At 43.0% G+C, this 18,310-nt stretch overlaps 1 protein-coding gene across 1 annotated transcript in view; it reads left to right on the top strand.

The window, feature by feature from the left end:
* Positions 1-18,005, top strand: part of LOC311610763 (NACHT, LRR and PYD domains-containing protein 1-like) — a gene marked incomplete at both ends in the record, with an annotated part of 85,062 nt that extends 67,057 nt beyond the window's left edge. Inside the window, 5 exons of the mRNA XM_084862292.1 lie at positions 1,064-1,287; positions 7,958-8,229; positions 8,709-8,834; positions 11,128-11,269; positions 17,707-18,005. Of these exons, the coding sequence (XP_084718418.1) occupies positions 1,064-1,287; positions 7,958-8,229; positions 8,709-8,834; positions 11,128-11,269; positions 17,707-18,005 (1,063 nt within the window). The remainder of the gene's footprint in view (positions 1-1,063; positions 1,288-7,957; positions 8,230-8,708; positions 8,835-11,127; positions 11,270-17,706) is intronic.
* Between the last annotated feature and the right edge of the window lie 305 nt (positions 18,006-18,310).

Here is an 18,310-nt window from a genome sequence, read left to right on the forward strand (position 1 = left end):
GCCAGGCTGGCTTCCCCACCCCCACCATCCCTACACTGGATCCCAACAGACACTGAGCATCCTACTCATGATCTATTGGGTCCCTTCTCATTGTTGAGCCACCAGGCAGAGAAACGGGGCTGTATTAGTACTTTTATTATGGAAACAGAAGTTTTATTGTGATAAGTTGCAAACAACAAAGAAAAATGTTCAAGGGACTATCATTTATTCATTACCCATCTTTAACAACAATTTTCCCAAGTTTGTTTCAACTATTCACTTTCCCCTTCTTTTGTTGTTATACTATTTTAAATACAAGATATCAGGTGATTTTATCCTTATATGTTTTGTGATGAATTTTGAAGAATACAAAATAATCACAACACCATTGTCATAACCACAATACCATTGTCATATCTAACATTTACAATAAGTCATTTTCATTTCATCTAATACCCCATCTGTATTCAATATACTCAATTGTCCAAAATATGTCCTTGCAGTAAATTTATTCTAATCAGGATCCAAACCAAGTCCACTCATTTTACTTGGCTTTTTTTTTTATGTATCATAAATCTCATTTAAATCTCTTTTTCATCTACACATTCCTGCTTTATAGCATTTAATTATTCTCATCATTTTCACCATTATAGAAATAGCTAACCACACCCACGCAAGTATTAAGCCATCACATACTTGTCACATAATAGGTCACTTATTACTCACTAGTATTAAGCCATCACATACTTGTCACATAATAGGTCACTTATTACTCACAAGTATTAAGCACATATTTATCATATAATAGGTCACTTATTATTCACAATTCTAAGAGGTAATGTTGTTATTACTTTTACTAAATATAAGAAAACTGTGATTAAGGAGTTCAATGACTTATTCAAGGATCCACAGTCGGGAGGAAAGGGGCCAAGAATCAAACTCAAATCCCTCTGGCTGTGACAATTGAGCTTGTAGCCAACCTACTAAATATACAGTGCACTGCATGGGTTGGGCACCCAGTAGGTAGTCAGGAAGCTTGTGTGGAATAATTAATTCAATGTCTGCCTCTCTCTGTTATCCCCAGAGTTCACTTCCCTGTGGCTGGTTCCTACCACTGTCCCAAAATGGGGCTCCACTTTGTGGTGAGAGGGCCAGTGACCATTGACATTCAATTCTGTGTTTGGGACCAGTTCCTGGACCAGATTGTTCCACAGCACAGCTGGATGGTTGCAGGACCTCTTTTTGACATCAAGGCTTTACCAGGAGCTGTGCAAGCTCTGTATCTCCCTCACTTTATATCCCTCCAAGGTGAGTAAGAGGGAAGTATGGGGGAAGGTGCTGGTGGTGAGAATGGGCTCGAAATGGCTTCTGACAACAATATCCTGAGGGAAGAACTTGGAGCTTCCTTATACTGATTAAGGGGGTGTGGCTTTAAAGAAGTGGAGAGAGCTTTTTTTCTCATTCCACAATGCTCTGGGCATATCTTTTTTGAAACATTTCGTCCCCAAGCATCATAATCATTTTTGCCTGAATTACTTGAAGATTCCTCTCAATAAAAAGTGGTCTCCTCAATAACAATAATAGCTATCATTTATTAAGTTATCTTCACATAGATTATATTACTCAGAGTCTCATCAGGAAACATATGATGTACTCAGTTCAGATTTTTTAAGAGATTTTTCAAAGACTAATCTATTTGCAAGTAAGGCTAAGTGAACAAATGAGAAAGGTTGAGGTACCTGGAGAACAGCAACAAATGGGAAGCCATTGCTACTGTTAGAGGCAGGGAGAAGAAATGCTGTCATCAGACTCCATATGAGAACTCAAGCCACAAAAGTAGGGCATCTCAGAAGGAGACTTAGTCATAAAGGGTAATGTTATTATCCCAACATCTCCCATCTCCAAAGACTTCCCATAGATAAAATTCTGAAAATGTAAGCTAACAGGCAAAACCTTAGAAACAGGAAACAAGCATAATAAGTGAAGAACCAACAGAAACTTCAGGTTATATCAGGCCTATAAAGAAGTCAGACATTTAGATTATCAGAAAAAAAATAAGTATGTTTTTTATGCTTAAAGAAATCATTTTTGAAATATGAGCAAGAAGCAATAAACCATTAAAATGATGAATCAAGTTTGAAACAAAGCTAAACTGAAACATAATTTAAAAAATATACTAAAGCATAATTAAGAAAAGAATAAGTGACATGGAAGATACTATTAGAAGACCTAACATACATCTAATCAGAATTCCAGGAGAATATTATAGAGAGAATGTAGAGGATGCTATATTCAAAAAATTACCAAGAAATTTCTAGAATTGCTGAAAGAATTTCCTTCTAGAAGGAAAAATATCCAAAGCAGGAGAGAGGGATAGAGAGAAATCAGCAACGCATTAAAGTGCATCGCCAGAATACAGACATCTAAGGGCAGTTTTTAACAGCACCCAGAAAGATTAGTCAGAAAGATGCTACAATTGGGATGACAACTGATTTTCAACAGTAACAATGAAAGGCAGAAGATAATAGAATGATATCCTCACAGTAATGAGGAAATAATTGCCAATGAAGAATTGTAACAGAGGAGAAACCAAGATGGCGGCATAGGATAGACACAAATGCAGCCTACCACAACAAATTTGAATTTAGAACTGGAAAACAAGGGAAACATCACCCTGAAGCACTGGACGGCTGGCTGAGAGAAGGCTCTACCATCTGGGAAGGAGAGAGAAGGCACACTGAAACTCAGGAACTGTGAAGGTGCAGAGAACTGTGCGTGTGAAAAGGTGGCCGCAGACTTCGCTGCTGGCTTGCTTATGGAGCGCTGAGAGGGTGGACAGCTAATGCACGGCTGGCTTTCTTGTGCAGGAGGAAAACAGAACCACCCTATTGCTCTGATAGATGGCTCCAGACAGGGAGAGGCCAGACTGTCAGGCAGTGGGCAGAGATCTCTCGGAGGTGTGTGAAGCCAGTGGCCATTACTGCGGGACTCAGAAACCATACCCTTGTAGGGAGGGGCTGACCAAAGTTTGTCTGCACCACCCCGAGACTCTGCCCCATCCAAGCGGAGCACAGAAGCCCTTCCAGTGGCTAGCTTTCTCATTCGCCACAAATAGGACTCTCCTAGGGAGGGGCAGACAGGAATCTAATGCTTGTCTGCACCTATACCAAAGAGGTGTGCGCGCCTGCAACCAATCTTCAGGATTCACCAAAGCTTGGCTGTGCCACCCTGAGACTCCGCCCCATCCAAGCGGAATACAGAAACCCTCCTAGCTGAGACACTTCTAGTCCTCATAGCCAATTGTCTTGGAGATCAATGCTTCCCAGTGATACCAACAAGAAGCAAGGCTTAACAACAAGACTGCACACACAACCCACAAAGGGCTATACCAAGACTGTCCACTCAGGTAACTGGGTGGCTGACCCACTGAACCATACAGGACACCTTACCACACAAAGCCACCCTACCAACTCAGGGAAGCTGTGAAAATGCCGAGAAAAGGAAACAGATCACAAACAAAAGAAATGGAGGACAAGAAGCGACTACATATAGAGTTCAAAACTACACTTATAAGGTTTTTCAAGAGTTTCCTAGGAAACAGGAGAATCCAAGATGGTGGCATAGGTAACACCTAACTGCAGCCTCACACAACAATTTCAATAAAATACAACTAAAATATAAAATGGACATTACCCAGAACTACAGGAAAGTCAACTGACTGGAAATTCTACAATGAGAAGAAAAGAGAAAACCAGAAGGAAAATCAGAGAAGCTGTAAAAGCCTAAGGTGCAGAGACATGTTGCACTCGTGGAGAGGATGGAGCCGGAGAGGAGGGGGAGGCTGAGTGCCTGCTGGCATTCCCTAGAAGGAAGGAGATAAAAGCTCCGGACTGTACTGAACCCCAGATCTGACAGCATTGAACCCCAGTTCTAGGCAGACCCTGGGGACCCAGGCCCATACAGAGGGAGCCTGGGCTGTTAGGCAGAATCTTAGGGGAGCGGCGAAAGGCAGTGCCCCCAGAGGTGCGCACATTACGCACAGAGGACGGACTGTTGACTCTGCTGCTAGATTGCCCTAGTGGAAAGGAAGGAGACAAAAGCTCCGTACTGTGCTGAGCCCCAGTTCCTACTGCACTGAACCCCAGTTCTAAGCCAGACCCTGGGGACCCAGGCTCAAACAGAGGGAGCCTGGGCTGAAGGCGGAAACCCAGGGGAGTGGCAAAAGGAAGTCCCGGAGGCGCGCACATTGCACACAGAGAACGGGCAGTTGACTGTGCCACTGGATTGCCCTTGCTGGAGGGAGTCAGGGGCTCCTGACTGCTCTGAACTCCACTTCCAACTCCACTGCCAATTGAACTTAACCCCAGTTCCGAGCTCATTGGGGGAGAGCCTAGACTGTTTGGTAGCAGGCGAAAATCGAGGGCACCTTTCTCTCAGAGGTGCTTGCAACGAGTACTGAAGGACTCTGAGGAATACTGAGACTCAGGAGCTTCATAGGGCATGACTGACGGAAGCAAAGGCTGTAGGCTCCATCCTGAAACTCCGCCCCATCCAAGCTGAACACAGACTTTTAAGGATACCAACTCAGGGAAGCTGCGAAAATGCCGAGACAAGGAAACAGATCACAAATGAAAGAAATGGAGGGCAAAAAGTGACTGGATATAGAGTTCAAAACCACGCTTAAAAGGTTTTTCAAGAATTTCCTAGAAAAGGTCAATAAGACCTATGAGGATATGAAAATGGATCTACTAGAAATAATAAGGGATCAATAAGAAATAATAAGGGATCAACCGGGACCGGTTTGGCTCAGTGGATAGAGTGTCGGCCTGCGGACTGAGGGGTCCCGGGTTTGATTCCGGGCAAGGGCATGTACCTTGGTTGTGGGCACATCCCCAGTAGGGGGTGTGCAAGAGGCAGCTGATCGATGATTCTCTCTCATCGATGTTTCTAACTCTCTATCCCTCTCTCTTCCTCTCTGTGAAAAATCAATAAAATATATTTTTTAAAAATAATAATAATAATAAGGGATCAACAAGAAATATTAAGGGATCAACAAGAAATAAAGAATACATTCTCTGAAATAAAAATATATTATACAGAGTCCTAAAAACAGAATCAAGATAGCAAGAATCAAATCAAATCAACCCAGAAGATACTCCTCCGCAGAAGCAAGAGAATCCAGAAAATTGAAGATAATGTAAGAAACCTCAGGGAGAACTTCAAGCGAACCAACATTTGAATTATGGGGGTCCCAGAAGAAGAGAGAGAGCAAGATACCGAAAGCATGACAGAAAACTTCCTCCACCTGGTGAAAGAATTAGACTTACAAGTCCAGGAAGCGCACAGAACTCCAAACAAAAGGAATCCAAAGAGGACCACACCAAGACACATCATAATTAAAATTCCAAAAGCAAAAGACAAAGAGAGAATATTAAAAGCAGCAAGAGAAAAGCAGATAGTTACCTATAAAGGAGCACCCATACGATTGTCAGCTGATTTCTCAACAGACACCATGCAGGCCAGATGGGAATGGCAAGAAATATTCAAGGTGATGAATAGCAAGAACCCACAGCCAAAAATACTCTACCCAACAAAGCTATCACTCAGAATCGAAGGCCAGATAAAGAGCTTCACAAATTAAAAAAAAGCTAAAGGAGTTCATCACCGCCAAACCAGAATTATATGAATTGTTGAAAGGGATTTTTTAGGAAGAGGAAGAAGATATAGATAAAAATTATGATCAACAAATACGTAACTATCAACAAGTGAAACTAAAAACCAAGGGAATTAAAAAATCTGATGAACAATATTAACTGGTGAATATAATAGAATCAGAGGTATGAAAGGGGAGTGAACTGACGATTCTCGGGGAAAAGAGTGAGGGGTGTGGGAAAAGCCTGAACAAAAACTGTGCACCTATGGATGAGGACAATGGGGGGTGTGGAAAGGGCAGAGGGTGGGGTGGGAACCTGGTGCAGGGGAGCAATGGAGGGGCAAAAAAAGGAGGAACATTTGTAATAATATGAATAATAAAATTTTACTAAAAAAAAGAAAGAAAGAAAGAAAGAAAGAAAGAAAGAAAAGAAAATTAGAAAACAAAACAAAACAAAAAAGAATTGTAACAGAAAAATAATTGTTTAAATAGTAAGTAAAATAGACATTTTATTATTTTTTCATTACATTTATTTTTTTCACAATATACCAAAAAAAAAATCTACTATTTGTGGATACAAAACAATTAGCCATTTACATGCAACAAACATTAATATTTCAAGAAAAACAATTTTAAATATAATAATACTTTAGGCTCAGTGCACAGATTTGTGCACTGGTTGGGTCCCTTGGCATGGCCTGAGGGGATCAGGCTGAAACCAACCACCCAGTGCTCACTGTGCTGAGCTCAGCCAGAAAACCAAGATCCCAGGAATCCCTGTTGCCTGCTGTCTGGGCTGAAGCTTCTTGTTGTCCTAGAAACAATGACCCCAGTGACTAATAGTTCTTAACCCTCTCAGTCCTAGGCAAACCAGGACAGCTGGTCACCTTAGCAAAAAAGCAAGTTAGATACACACATAGCACCATCCAGAATTCAGTAAAAATTAGTGTGGCCCAGAGGTTAAGTGCCGTGAATTACTGTCTCAGAGCAGGGATCTCAGCCCAGAGCTGGAGCTGACCCATGAACTTCAAATAAGCACTTTGCTCCAAGAGTTTCAGTTCCCCCATCTGACACTGACACATGAGGACATTCCAGTTCGGTGGAGGGCAAGGTGACATCATCCAATTGGTGCCACCAAGGCAGTGCAAAGTACACCACCTGTTGGAGAAGCAATTTGGAAAAACCTGGCAAGTCATAGAATTGCTCACATCCTTTCACACACTTTCTTATACCTTGGGACTTACAATTCAAGGTAATAGCTCAAGGGAAACAGAAAAGTTCCCTGCAAAAACATGTGCATTGCAGGACTATCTATCATGGCAAAGAGATAGAAGCAACCTCAACACTAAAACAAGAAGCAGTGAACTAGGGATGCTACATCCACTAGGAGGGATCAAGTACTGCAGTCATTAGAAAGGTCCAGAGGCTCTTAGGGCCATTTAAACCAGCTTGGGAAAGGCAGCACTACATGGCCAAAATGAAAAGGTATTGCTGCAGAGAAAGACTAATGGAAAAAAAAAGATGATAATAATAGTTGTACTGCTTGGTAAGATCAGATGTAAATATTTTTGCATTTTGTCAGGTGGTGTTCACCACTATGATATTATTTTTCACATACACGCACAAAGGAATTAATAAATGAGAAAACTTTAGCTGTAGTCTCCACAGTCACTCTTGGGATTAATTCAGTCAGCCATGCGCTGATTGGAACCCATGCAAACCAAGGGCCTGTGAGCTTTGTTGGATGTCCCTGTGCTGCCCAGAAATGGCCTGCATTGCAGCAATTGCCAAGCAACACAGTGATGGAGTCAGGACTCCTGACACTTAGGCCAGTGTATCTCCCACTACCAGCCTTCATCCCTCAAGCTCTCTTTGTGGTGACAATGTCCACACCTGGTACACTGGTCAGAGATTTTGGCTGCAATCAAAGAAACCAATTCTGGTTGATTTGGGCAGAAAATGGATGTATAAGGATATTGTTGAGCAGCTCATAAACTTTAGAAACAATTAGACACAAATATTAAATGAAAAGAAGACACTGATGAAATAATGCTGAGAAGCCAAGAACACAGCCAAATTCCATAGATAAAAAATATGGAGAAGCTAGGCTATTGTAAAGGTTTATCTTGAGTGGCTTCTCACAATGCTCCCATTCTCAAAACACTACTGCCCACAACCGCAAAAGGACCCAGACCCTGGATGCTGCCTTCCCTGCTGGGTTCCCCAGATAGGCCACTGAGCCTATGCCTAAGGACCCGACTGCCCCAAGCATACATGACTCAGTGAGACCACCGAATGCTCACCTTTCAAATTTATTCTTTTCAGGGCAACATGTGGACATATCCGGGTTCCGAGTGGCCCACGTTAAAGAGGATGGGATACTCATGGAGAAACCAACCAATGTGGAGCCACATTACATAGTCCTGGAGAATCCTAGCTTCTCCCCCATGGGCGTTCTACTGAGAATGATCCAAACAGCCCTGGGCATTCCTGTCAGGATTCCTGTCATCTCCAACGTGTTGCTCTACCATCGCATCCAACCTGAGGAAGTCAACTTCCACCTCTACCTAATCCCCAGCGACTGCACCATTGAGAAGGTACTCCAATAGCCAGAAAGTTAGGCCAGGGTAGGCTGACAAAGACATGACATGCATCCAGAGAGCCCCCTAGATGGGTCAACTGGGCTTTGGTATGGGAAATGGACTGGTCTCCGGTCCCTAAGGCCTTCCCTGACTGGGATCACTGCTTCACTGCTCATTGCTAGACACCTTTTGCAGCTTCTTTCCAGGAGTCAGAAGGATGGGAGGGCTCCCTGCTCAGAGATGCACCCACTCCTCCATTCTCACTTCTTCTCTAGCAGTGCCCCAATTCACATCCTGAATATAGCACTGGCCAAGTGTGGGGGTCTCTGTGTAGCAGTCATTGCGGTGGGAGAGTTCATGGGTGGTATAACCCCTTCACCCACATAAATATGTGGAAACACCACCTCACCTTGCTCAGACAGATTCCATAGGTGGAATCTCTGGATTAGACCACAGAAACCCTCCTTTTTAAATCAATGTCTGTATGCCCTTAGGCCATAGATGATGAAGAAAAGAAGTTCCAGTTTTTTCAAATACGCAAGCCGCCCCCGCTGACACCACTCTACATGGGCTCAAGATATATTGTGTCTGGTTCAGACAAGTTGGAAATAATCCCTGAGGTGAGCAGTCTAGATACCTCCTCCTCCCTGAGAGGTCATGCTTGGGAATAGCTATGAGGCAGGTTTCTGAGCTTCCCCAGGGGCAGGCCCAGTTAAAGTTGGACATACAGCCGAAACCGGTTTGGCTCAGTGGATAGAGCGTCGGCCTGTGGACTAAAAGGTCCCAGCTTCAATTCCCAATCAAGGGCATGTACCTTGGTTGCAAGCACATCATCAGTAGGGGGTGTGCAGGAGGCAGCTGATCAATGTTTCTGTCTTATTGATGTTTCTAACTCTCTATCCTTCTCTCTTCCTCTCTGTAAAAAATCAATAAAATATTTTAAAAAATAATTATATACCTTTTAAGTTGAGAAAAATTACTCCAACAATGAATACCTTATATTTCCCTGCTGTGTCAGATCTTAACAAGGGATAAGAGACATGATTAATTCATTCATCCAACATTTAGCCAGTGCCAACCATGTACTGTCTTCATTTGTGATAGTCCAGTGAATAAGACAGAAAGGCCCTGCCCTTGGGAAGATGACATTCTGGTGGATGAGACCTACATAATTAAAGAAATGGACCAAGGACCATGAAGTGCTGTGAGGAAAACACAACTTTGCCACTTAAGAGAGTGACTGGGCTGCTTTATACTGGGTGGTCAGGGGAAGAGCTGCTGAGTAGTGACATATACCTGAGACCTGAGTGACAAGAAGGGTCCTGGGAGGTGAATATTTGTAACAAAGCACTTCAGGTCCAGAGGACAGAGGAGTAGGCACCCTTAAATCTCCCACAACACAAATAGGAGGTCAGTGTGGCAGAGCTTAATGAGTGTAGCAAAGAGAGAAGTAAGGTGGGGTCACACAAGAGACAGAGGTTTCCTAGAGCCCATCAACTATGTTGCCCTGATGTGGAGTTTGGATTTTGTTCTAAGTGAAATGACAAGATCTCAGAAGTTGTTGCTTGGTAATACAAGACCTGCTTTAGTTTCATATAGATGCCTCTGACTGCCGAGTAAGAATGGGTGACAAGAAGAGAAGAGTGAAAACAAAAGACAAATCAAAAGACCATTGCTATGGTACCGGCAGAAGCTTCAGATGCGTTGATTAGGGGAAAAGCAGTGGAGATGAAGATAAATTGATGGATTACGGGTATATATATTGCAAGTACAGTCAATAGAACTTGACTTATAAGACAGAAAGCTAGAGAGAGAGAGAGAGAGAGAGAGAGAGAGAGAGAGAGAGAGAGAGAGAGAGAGAGAGAGAAGAAGAAGAAGAAGAAGAAGAAGAAGAAGAAGAAGAAGAAGAAGAAGAAGGAGGAGGAGGAGGAGGAGGAGGAGGAGGAGGAGGAGGAGGAGGAGGAGTGGGGGGGAGGAAGAGAAAGAGAGAGAGAAAGCTAAGAATTAAAGATGATGTCTAAATATGGAATATGGATATTCAGTGATGGTAGTGCCATTTACTGCATGTGGGGAAGCTGGGGAGGAAATATTTTTGGAAGACAGTTGGGAATCAAGAGTCATCTCAAATGTGATTTAGAAAAGGGATGTATATAAATTTTTTGTTGATTAAAAGTGGTCAAGCTGGGAGATTAGAGTGGCCAGGGAAAGGTCAGTGATGAGGAAAGGAGACATACATAACACTTAAAACAGTAAATAATTTAAATTAAAAAAAAATACATAATAGCCCTAGCCAGTTTGGCTCAGTGGATAGAGCGTCAGCCTGAGACCAAAGGGTTGGTTAGATTCTACTCAAGGGCACATGCCTGGGTTACGGGCTCAGTTCAACACAAAGGAGGCAGCCAATCAATGATTCACTCTCATCATTGATGTTTCTATCTCTCTCTTTCTCTCCCTTACTCTCTGAAATCAATAAAAATACACTTTTTTAAAAAATACATAATACTTGGTAATGATAATAAACTACTATGTTACTAGCTTTAAAAAAAAAAAGTATGTCAAGCTTAGGATCCATTAGGAAGACAGGCTTTGGGCTGGAGAAATGAGAATTTAGGTTCAAGACAGGGGAGATGGATGAAGAAGGATCTGGTTGAAGATAAAGGGAGAAGGATCTGGTTTAAGATATGTGAACACTGCATTATGGGTGAGTCCTGACTCATCCATGGGGTACCCAGCCATGTCCTCTTCCTTCTGAGTTAGGATCTATGGAAAATGAGGAAGAGAGCAGTTCCTGAAGTGGCATTAATTTCAGTAGAGATCATTCAAGGGTCCCCATGGGCCAAGAAGGTGTTAGGTGGGGAGACATATTACTTGCAGGATGAATGATGGCTTCTCACATCACCACTTTTTGTACAGGAACTAGAGCTCTGCTATCGAAGCCCTGGGAAACCCCAGCTCTTCTCTGAGTTCTACGTTGGTCATTTGGGGTCAGGGATCCGGCTGCAGATTAAAAGCGAAGATGATGAGACTGTGGTATGGGAAGCCATGGTGAAATCAGGTAAAGTCAAGACAAGTCCAGGGAGCTCGGTGGTGTTGGGAAACAGAAAGTCAATAAAAGAATCTGAGTGTGTGTGTGTGTGTGTGTGTGTGTGTGTGTGTGATATCACAATTCGCTTATGAGAAAAAATAGCCCAGAGAAGTTATGCAATTTTTTTCTAGTTATATAACAGTTGGTGTAACTAGAATTTGAATTAAAGTTGGTCTAACTCTACACTCCATTCCCTCTCCTGTGCACCATGGTGTCTCTACACTGCCTTTGAATTAACAGATTTTGACACCCACAAGGCATTTGGCAAAATTTCTCACAATTGATTGGATATGAGATGAAAAAATAAGAACTAGACAGTTATATGGTTATATGAATTAAGCTAATTATGGCAATAGCACATACACTAACCTGGATCATTCAGATATTTTCAAAGTAGATAACATGGAATCAAATAATGAACTTTCAGGAATGAATGTAACTTTACAGTGTCTTAAACCAGCACCAACACACCCAAGAAGCAAAATCCCTCAAAAGTCCTTCTAGGGCCCACTGGTGTTGCTCAGTGGGTAAGGGTCCATCTGTGAATCAGGTGGTCATGGTTTGATTCCCAGTCAGGACACATGCCCAGGTTGTGGGCTTGATTCCCAGTAGAGGACATGCAGGAGGCAGCCTATCGATGATTCTCTCTCATCATTGATGCTTCTAACTCTCTCTCTCACCCTTACTGTCTCTGCAATCTACACTAATAAAAGAGAAAGATGCAAATTGACTGTAACTTTGTAATGTCCACCAGCCAATCACGGGTGAGTATGAAAATTAACCCAACAAAGAAGGCGGGTTAATTTGCATACACAGACACCTAGTGGCGCCCCCCCACCCCAGGATGCTTGCATCATCGCCATGGTGATGATGCAGGAGTTCCACACTTCCCCAGCAGTTCAAGGCCTCTTGGCAGCTTTGGAAGGCAGAAAGGTGCCTCCGTGCTGGAGCAAAGGCAGTGTTGGCAGAGTGTGCAAGAATGGGTAAAGGCCCATTCTTGCACGAAATCTTCGTGCATTGGGCTTCTAGTCAATAATAAAAACATGTTTTAAAAATAAAAGTCCTTTTAAGAAAAAGCAGATTATCTTCAATGTTAAAACATAATAAATCTGGCCCTCACCACTGTAGGTCAGTAGTTAGAGTGTCACCCCATAGGCCAAAGGGTCAAAGTTTAATTCCCTGTCAAGGGTAGATACCTGGGTTGCAGGTTCAATCCTCAGCCCCAGTCAGGGTGCATGTGGGAAGCAACCAATCAATGTATTTCTCTCACATTGATGATTCTCTCTCACTCTCATTCTCTCTCTTTCTTTCCTCACTCCCTTCCACTCTTTCTCTTGATATTATATCCTCTGGAAAAAATATCCTCAGGTAGTCCTGACCAGTTTGGCTCAGTAGATAGAGAGAGTGGTGGCCTGCAGACTGAATGATGCCAGGTTTGATTCCAGTCCAGGGCATGTACCTTGGTTGTGGGCACATCCCCTGTAAGGGGTGTGCAGGAGGCAGCTGATCAATGTTTCTCTCTCATTAATGTTTCTAACTCTCCCTTCCTTTATGTAAAAAAATCAAAATATATTTTATTAAAAAATATATCCTCATAGAAACTATGATGGCAGCCTAAGTAAGCACCTAAACTGCTGCTTGCAAAACAATTTCAAAACAACAACTAAAAGACAGAACAGACATCATCCAAAACCACAGGAAAGCTGGCTGAGTGGAAATTCTACAACTACAAGGAAAGAAAAAAGCTCACGGATCAAAGGAGCCAAAGAGCTCTGAGGTGTGGAGATGTGCGCACAGAGAGGAAGGGCGGCCAAGAGCCTGGCTGACAGGAGGGGATAGGAAGCCTACGACTGCACAGAACCCCAGTTCCGACTGCACTGAACCCCAGTTCCGGCTGAAATTCCATGAACACAGGCTCATACTGGTGGAGTCTGGACTATAGAGTAAGGCACACAGAGAATCGGAGACTCAGAGGCTCGGGGGAGCCGCAGCGGGCAGGGGTGTGGAGGTGCACATGCGTGAATGCATGCAGAGAGGTCAGACTGTGGAGTTTGCCCTATCACAGCTTAACCTAACAAACTGCTGTCCTGGTCAGACAGCTCCAAAACCTCCAAACCCCAAGCAAAGAGCAGAAAACTGTAGTTCTTACTATAGCTCCTGGTGGGTCCCTCAGACAGTAGCTTCCCTGCACCCCACTGGAGATCCAGAAGCCAGTGTGCCTAGTGGTCAGTGTGAGATGACACCAGATTTCAACTCCTCGCATCCATAAGTGACACATTCAAGAGGCAGACTCAGTGAGTACCAAAGCCACAATGAAACAAGTACTGCAACATAAGTGTGTCTCCAGTACAGCAGTTCTTCTATTATAGACACAGCAGATCCTCACAGCCAATTAGCCTGGAGGTCAATTCTTCCCAGTGTATCAACAACAATCAAGGCTTAACTACACCAAGACTTTGCACTCAGCCCACAAAGGGGTGTACCAAGAGTGTCCACCTCAGGTGATTTGGAAGACTGAACCACTGGCCCCTATAGGTCACCTACCACACAAAGCCACTCCATCAGCACAGGGAAGCAGCCAAAATACAGAAACAAAGAAACATGTCATGAAAGAAAGAAATGGAGGAAAGCAAACTACTGGGCATAGAGTTCAAAACCATATTTATAAAGTTACTAAAGAATCTTCTAAAAACCATGATGAGACCTTTGAGGAGCTTAGTGAGACCTTCAAGGACCTTAATGAGAATGCAAAAAAAAAAAAAAAAAAAAAAAGAAAAGGACCAGTCAGAAATTAAGCATACACTGTCTGAAACAAAGAGTATACAGAAACTCGCTGAAGCCGGTTTGGCTCAGTGGTAGAGCGTCGGTCTGCGGACTGAAGGGTCCCAGGTTCGATTCCGGTCGGGGGCATATACATTGGTTGTGGGCACATCCCCAGTAGGGGGTGTGCAGGAGGCAGCTGGTCGATGTTTCTCTCTCATCGATGTTTCTGGCTCTCTATCTCTCTTCCTTCCTCTCTGTAAAAAAATCAATAAAATATATTTAAAAAAAAAGAAGAATATACTGAAACTCAACTGTAGATCAAAGGACTCCAAGAATCAAACCAAAGATCTGAAATATGAGGAATCAAAAACACCAACCAAAAAAAACAAAAAGAAAAAAGAATAAAAAAATAAGAAGATAGTGTAAGGAGTCCCTGGGACAACTTTAAGTGTACCAACATCCAAATTTTGGGGGTGCCAAAAGAAGAGAGAGAGCAAAATATTGAAAACCTATTAGAAGAAATAATGAAATAAAACTTTCCCTACTTGGTGAAAGAAATAGACTTACAAGTTCAGGAAGTGCACAGAACCCCAAACAAGAGGAATCCAAAGAGGACCACACCAAGACACATCATAATTAAAATGCCTAGGGCAAAAGACAGACAATCTTAAAAGCAGCAAGAGAAAAACAGTTAGTTACCTACAAGGGAGTACCCATACGACTGTCAGCTGATTTCTCAACAGAAACCATGGAGGCAAAAAGGGAGTGGCAAGAAATATTCAAAGTGATGAACAGCAAGAACCTACAACCAAGATTACTCTATCCAGCAAAGCTATCATTCAGAATTGAAGGTGAGATAAAGAGATTCACAGACTAGAAAAAGCTAAAGGAGTTCATCACCACCAAACCAGGACTATTTGAAATACTGAAGGGTATTCTTTAAGAAGAGGAAGAAGAAAATGTAAAGATAAGAATTATGAACAACAAAATGACAACAAATACATACCAACCAACAAATGAATCTAAAAATCAAGTGAATAAAAAATCTGATGAACAAAATGGACTGATGAATATAATAGAATCAGGGTCATAGAAAGGGAGTGGACTGGCCAAAGCTGGTTTGGCTCAGTGGATGGAGCATCAGCCTGCAGACTGAAAGGTCCCAGGTTCGATTCCGGTCATATACCTTGGTTGTGGGCACATCCCTGGTGGAGGGTGTGCAAGAGGCAGCTGATCAATGATCTGTCTCATCAATGTTTCTAACTCTCTATCCCTCTACCTTCCTCTCTGTGTAAAAGAAAAAGAAAGAAAGAAAGAAAGAAAGAAAGAAAGAAAGAAAGAAAGAAAGAAAGAAAGAAAGAAAGAAAGACAGGAAGAAAGAAAGGAAGAAAGAAAGAAAGAAAGAAAGAAAGAAAGGAAGGAAGGAAGGAAGGAAGGAAGGAAGGAAGGAAGGAAGGAAGGAAGGAAGGAAGGAAGGAAAAGGAAGGAAGAAAGGAAGTGTACTGACAATTCTCAGGGGGAAGGGGGTGTGAGAGGTTCCGGAAGAGATTGGACAAAAATCTTACACCTGTGGATGAAGACAGTGGCGCGGGGGTAAAGGCATAAGGTGGGGTGGGGAATCAGGTGGAGTGGAGCTAGGGGGGGGGGGGGGGGAGGAACACATGTAATAATCTGAACAATCAAGGTTTATTTAAAATTTTAAAAAAAACACACACACATTTCTTACATGCCGTTATATTGGCTGGGCCACAAAAATATTCATTGTGGGCTGCATGTGGCCTGTGGGCCATGAGTTTGACATCATTGATGTATATGCATATCTCATGCAGTGGTCCTTATAAATCAGGGATGGGGAACCTTTTTTCTGCAAGGGCCAATTGGATATGCATAACATCATTTGTGACCCATACAAAAATATCAACTAAAAAATTAGCCTGCTTTCCTAGCCAGTTTGGCTCAGTGGATAGAGCATCAGCCCATGGACTGAAGGGTCTTGGATTTTATTCCAGTCAAGGATACGGATCTCAGATGCAGGTTCTATCCCTGAGACATGGTCGGGGTCATGTTTCTCTCTGTCTCTCCCCTCCCTTCCACTCTCTAAAAATCAATAGAAAAATATCCTCAGGTGAAGATTAACACACACACAAAATAAATAAATAAATAAAGCCTGCTATTTTTGAACAAACATTTAATTAACTCAGCCCTAATACCTTGGCAGGGTCAGACCAAATGATTTTTATACAGCCCATTGGATAGACATTCCCTATCCTTGTTATACATAGTAGCAGTATTATAACTTATTCTTATATTAAATGATCTTCTTAATTCTGCTCTTTGGAGCTGACAAAAGAATTATCTCCACCCCCATGGGAAAGCCCTTCAGTTACCTGAAGATGGATCATAGTCTCCTCCTGTGCAAGTTAAACATCTCTATTTTCTTCCATCATTCCTCTTACATTTTGGATTTTAACATCTGTGCCTTTTCAGTCACCTTCCTCAGTAGATGTGCCCATTGAGGATGAGTCAGGATGGACTGTAAGACTGTCCAGTCAGCATGGAGGACGTGGAACACCCTCCTTCCTCCATCCAAGTGAATCTGCTGCTCCCACCACCACAACTGGAGCTCCCCTGTGTTTGGCTTCCCTTCCACACTGTCAGGTCTCACTGAACTTGGGTCGGCTCAAAACCTCTGGCCATGTCCACAGGGGCTGCTCTGAACTCCCCCTTCCTCTCCATATGCAAGTAATTATTTAATCCCTTTTTTGTTGTTTTTGTTTGTTCTTTCCATTGAAATTTACCTATTACTCTGAGGTGCTAAGATTTTCTTGGTGTTAATTCTTGATTCTGACATCAATCTCCAGAACAAACAGTGTGAGAATCAAAGTGCAAAAAAGGTCAAGGAGGTAGATTTACCCTCAGAATAAGGAAATCTCATGTTGAAGATATCTAGCAAAGATCTCGGCTATTTCTCTACCAGAGTTCCATTCAGGCCAAGACAAAATTAAACCAGGTGTAAAGAGGAAAATTGGGCCTCAGTTTCTCAATATGCATGAAGAAATGATTCGTCAACATTGTCTCTAAGAGCACTTGCAACCCTTAATCCTTATTCTATCAGAATTACTCTGTAGCTTGTTCTCAGAATAAACCTCAAAAGAGAAAAGTAGGTAGGAGCTTCAAGGCTTATCATAACTATCATTGATACCGATGCTTATTCATATCTCTTTTCCTCCAGGAGACCTCAGACCTTCAGTTACCCTGACAGGTCAGTAACAGCTGTTAGAGACCACCAGAGCCAGGGCAGTTCTGGAGTGTGCTGCCTGGTCCCAGAGGGAGGAAAGAGAGAAATAAGGGGACTCATACCTCAAAAGGGTTCAGTCCTTAGAGAGTGGTGTGTTCTCCCCCATCCCTTTTATTCCTGCCCATCATGGCTCTGGGACCTTCCACTGGACAATCTGAAATGTCTCCATCATGAATCTGATACCCCACCCTTAGCTCAGCAGAATGTTAGTCTGGCAATTGGCATGAGGGAGGACCATGAAACATGTGGGGATGAGGGAGGAGCCAGGGATGCAGATAAAGGGAGGGAAGAGTTAGGCTGGGGAATTGGAGAGGATATTCATTACTGGCCTCACTTTCATCCCCAGATGCCTCTACTTTGTTGCATTTTGTGGAACATCATCGGGAGGACCTGGTGGCTCGAGTGACTTCGGTAGATGCAGTCCTAGACAAGCTGCATGGACAGGTGCTGAGCGAGGAGCAGTATGAGAAGGTGCGGGCTGAGCCCATCAATCCAGACAAGATGAGGACGCTGTTCAGCTTCAGCAAGTCCTGGGACTGGGCCTGCAAAGATCAGCTCTACCGAGCACTGAAGGAGACCCATCCTCACCTAATTGTGGAACTCTGGGAGAAGTGTCACAGTGGAGGAGACTATTGGGGCTACTGACAAGCTCGGCAGCTGAAGTCTGAACACCTGCTTATGTGTCCTGGCGCTGGCTGTCCAGGCTTTGGGTCTAGGTTTCTTCAAGTCTAAACAATTGTCGTCACCCAGCAAGAGTTGCTCAGTTTGTTAGTGTTGTCCTGTGCACCAAAGTGTTATTGGTTCAATTTCGGGTCAGAGCACATACCTAGGTTTCGGGTTTCTCTCTCTCTCTCTCTCTCTCTCTCTCTCTCTCTCTCTCTCTCTCTCTCTCTCTCTCTCTCATTCTCTCTCATTCTCTCTCTCTCCTTTCCTCCCTCTTTTCCTTCCTC

The sequence above is a fragment of the Pipistrellus hanaki genome, assembly GCF_964339955.1.
Source record: "Pipistrellus hanaki genome assembly, chromosome: 16".
Lineage (NCBI taxonomy): Eukaryota > Metazoa > Chordata > Mammalia > Chiroptera > Vespertilionidae > Pipistrellus > Pipistrellus hanaki.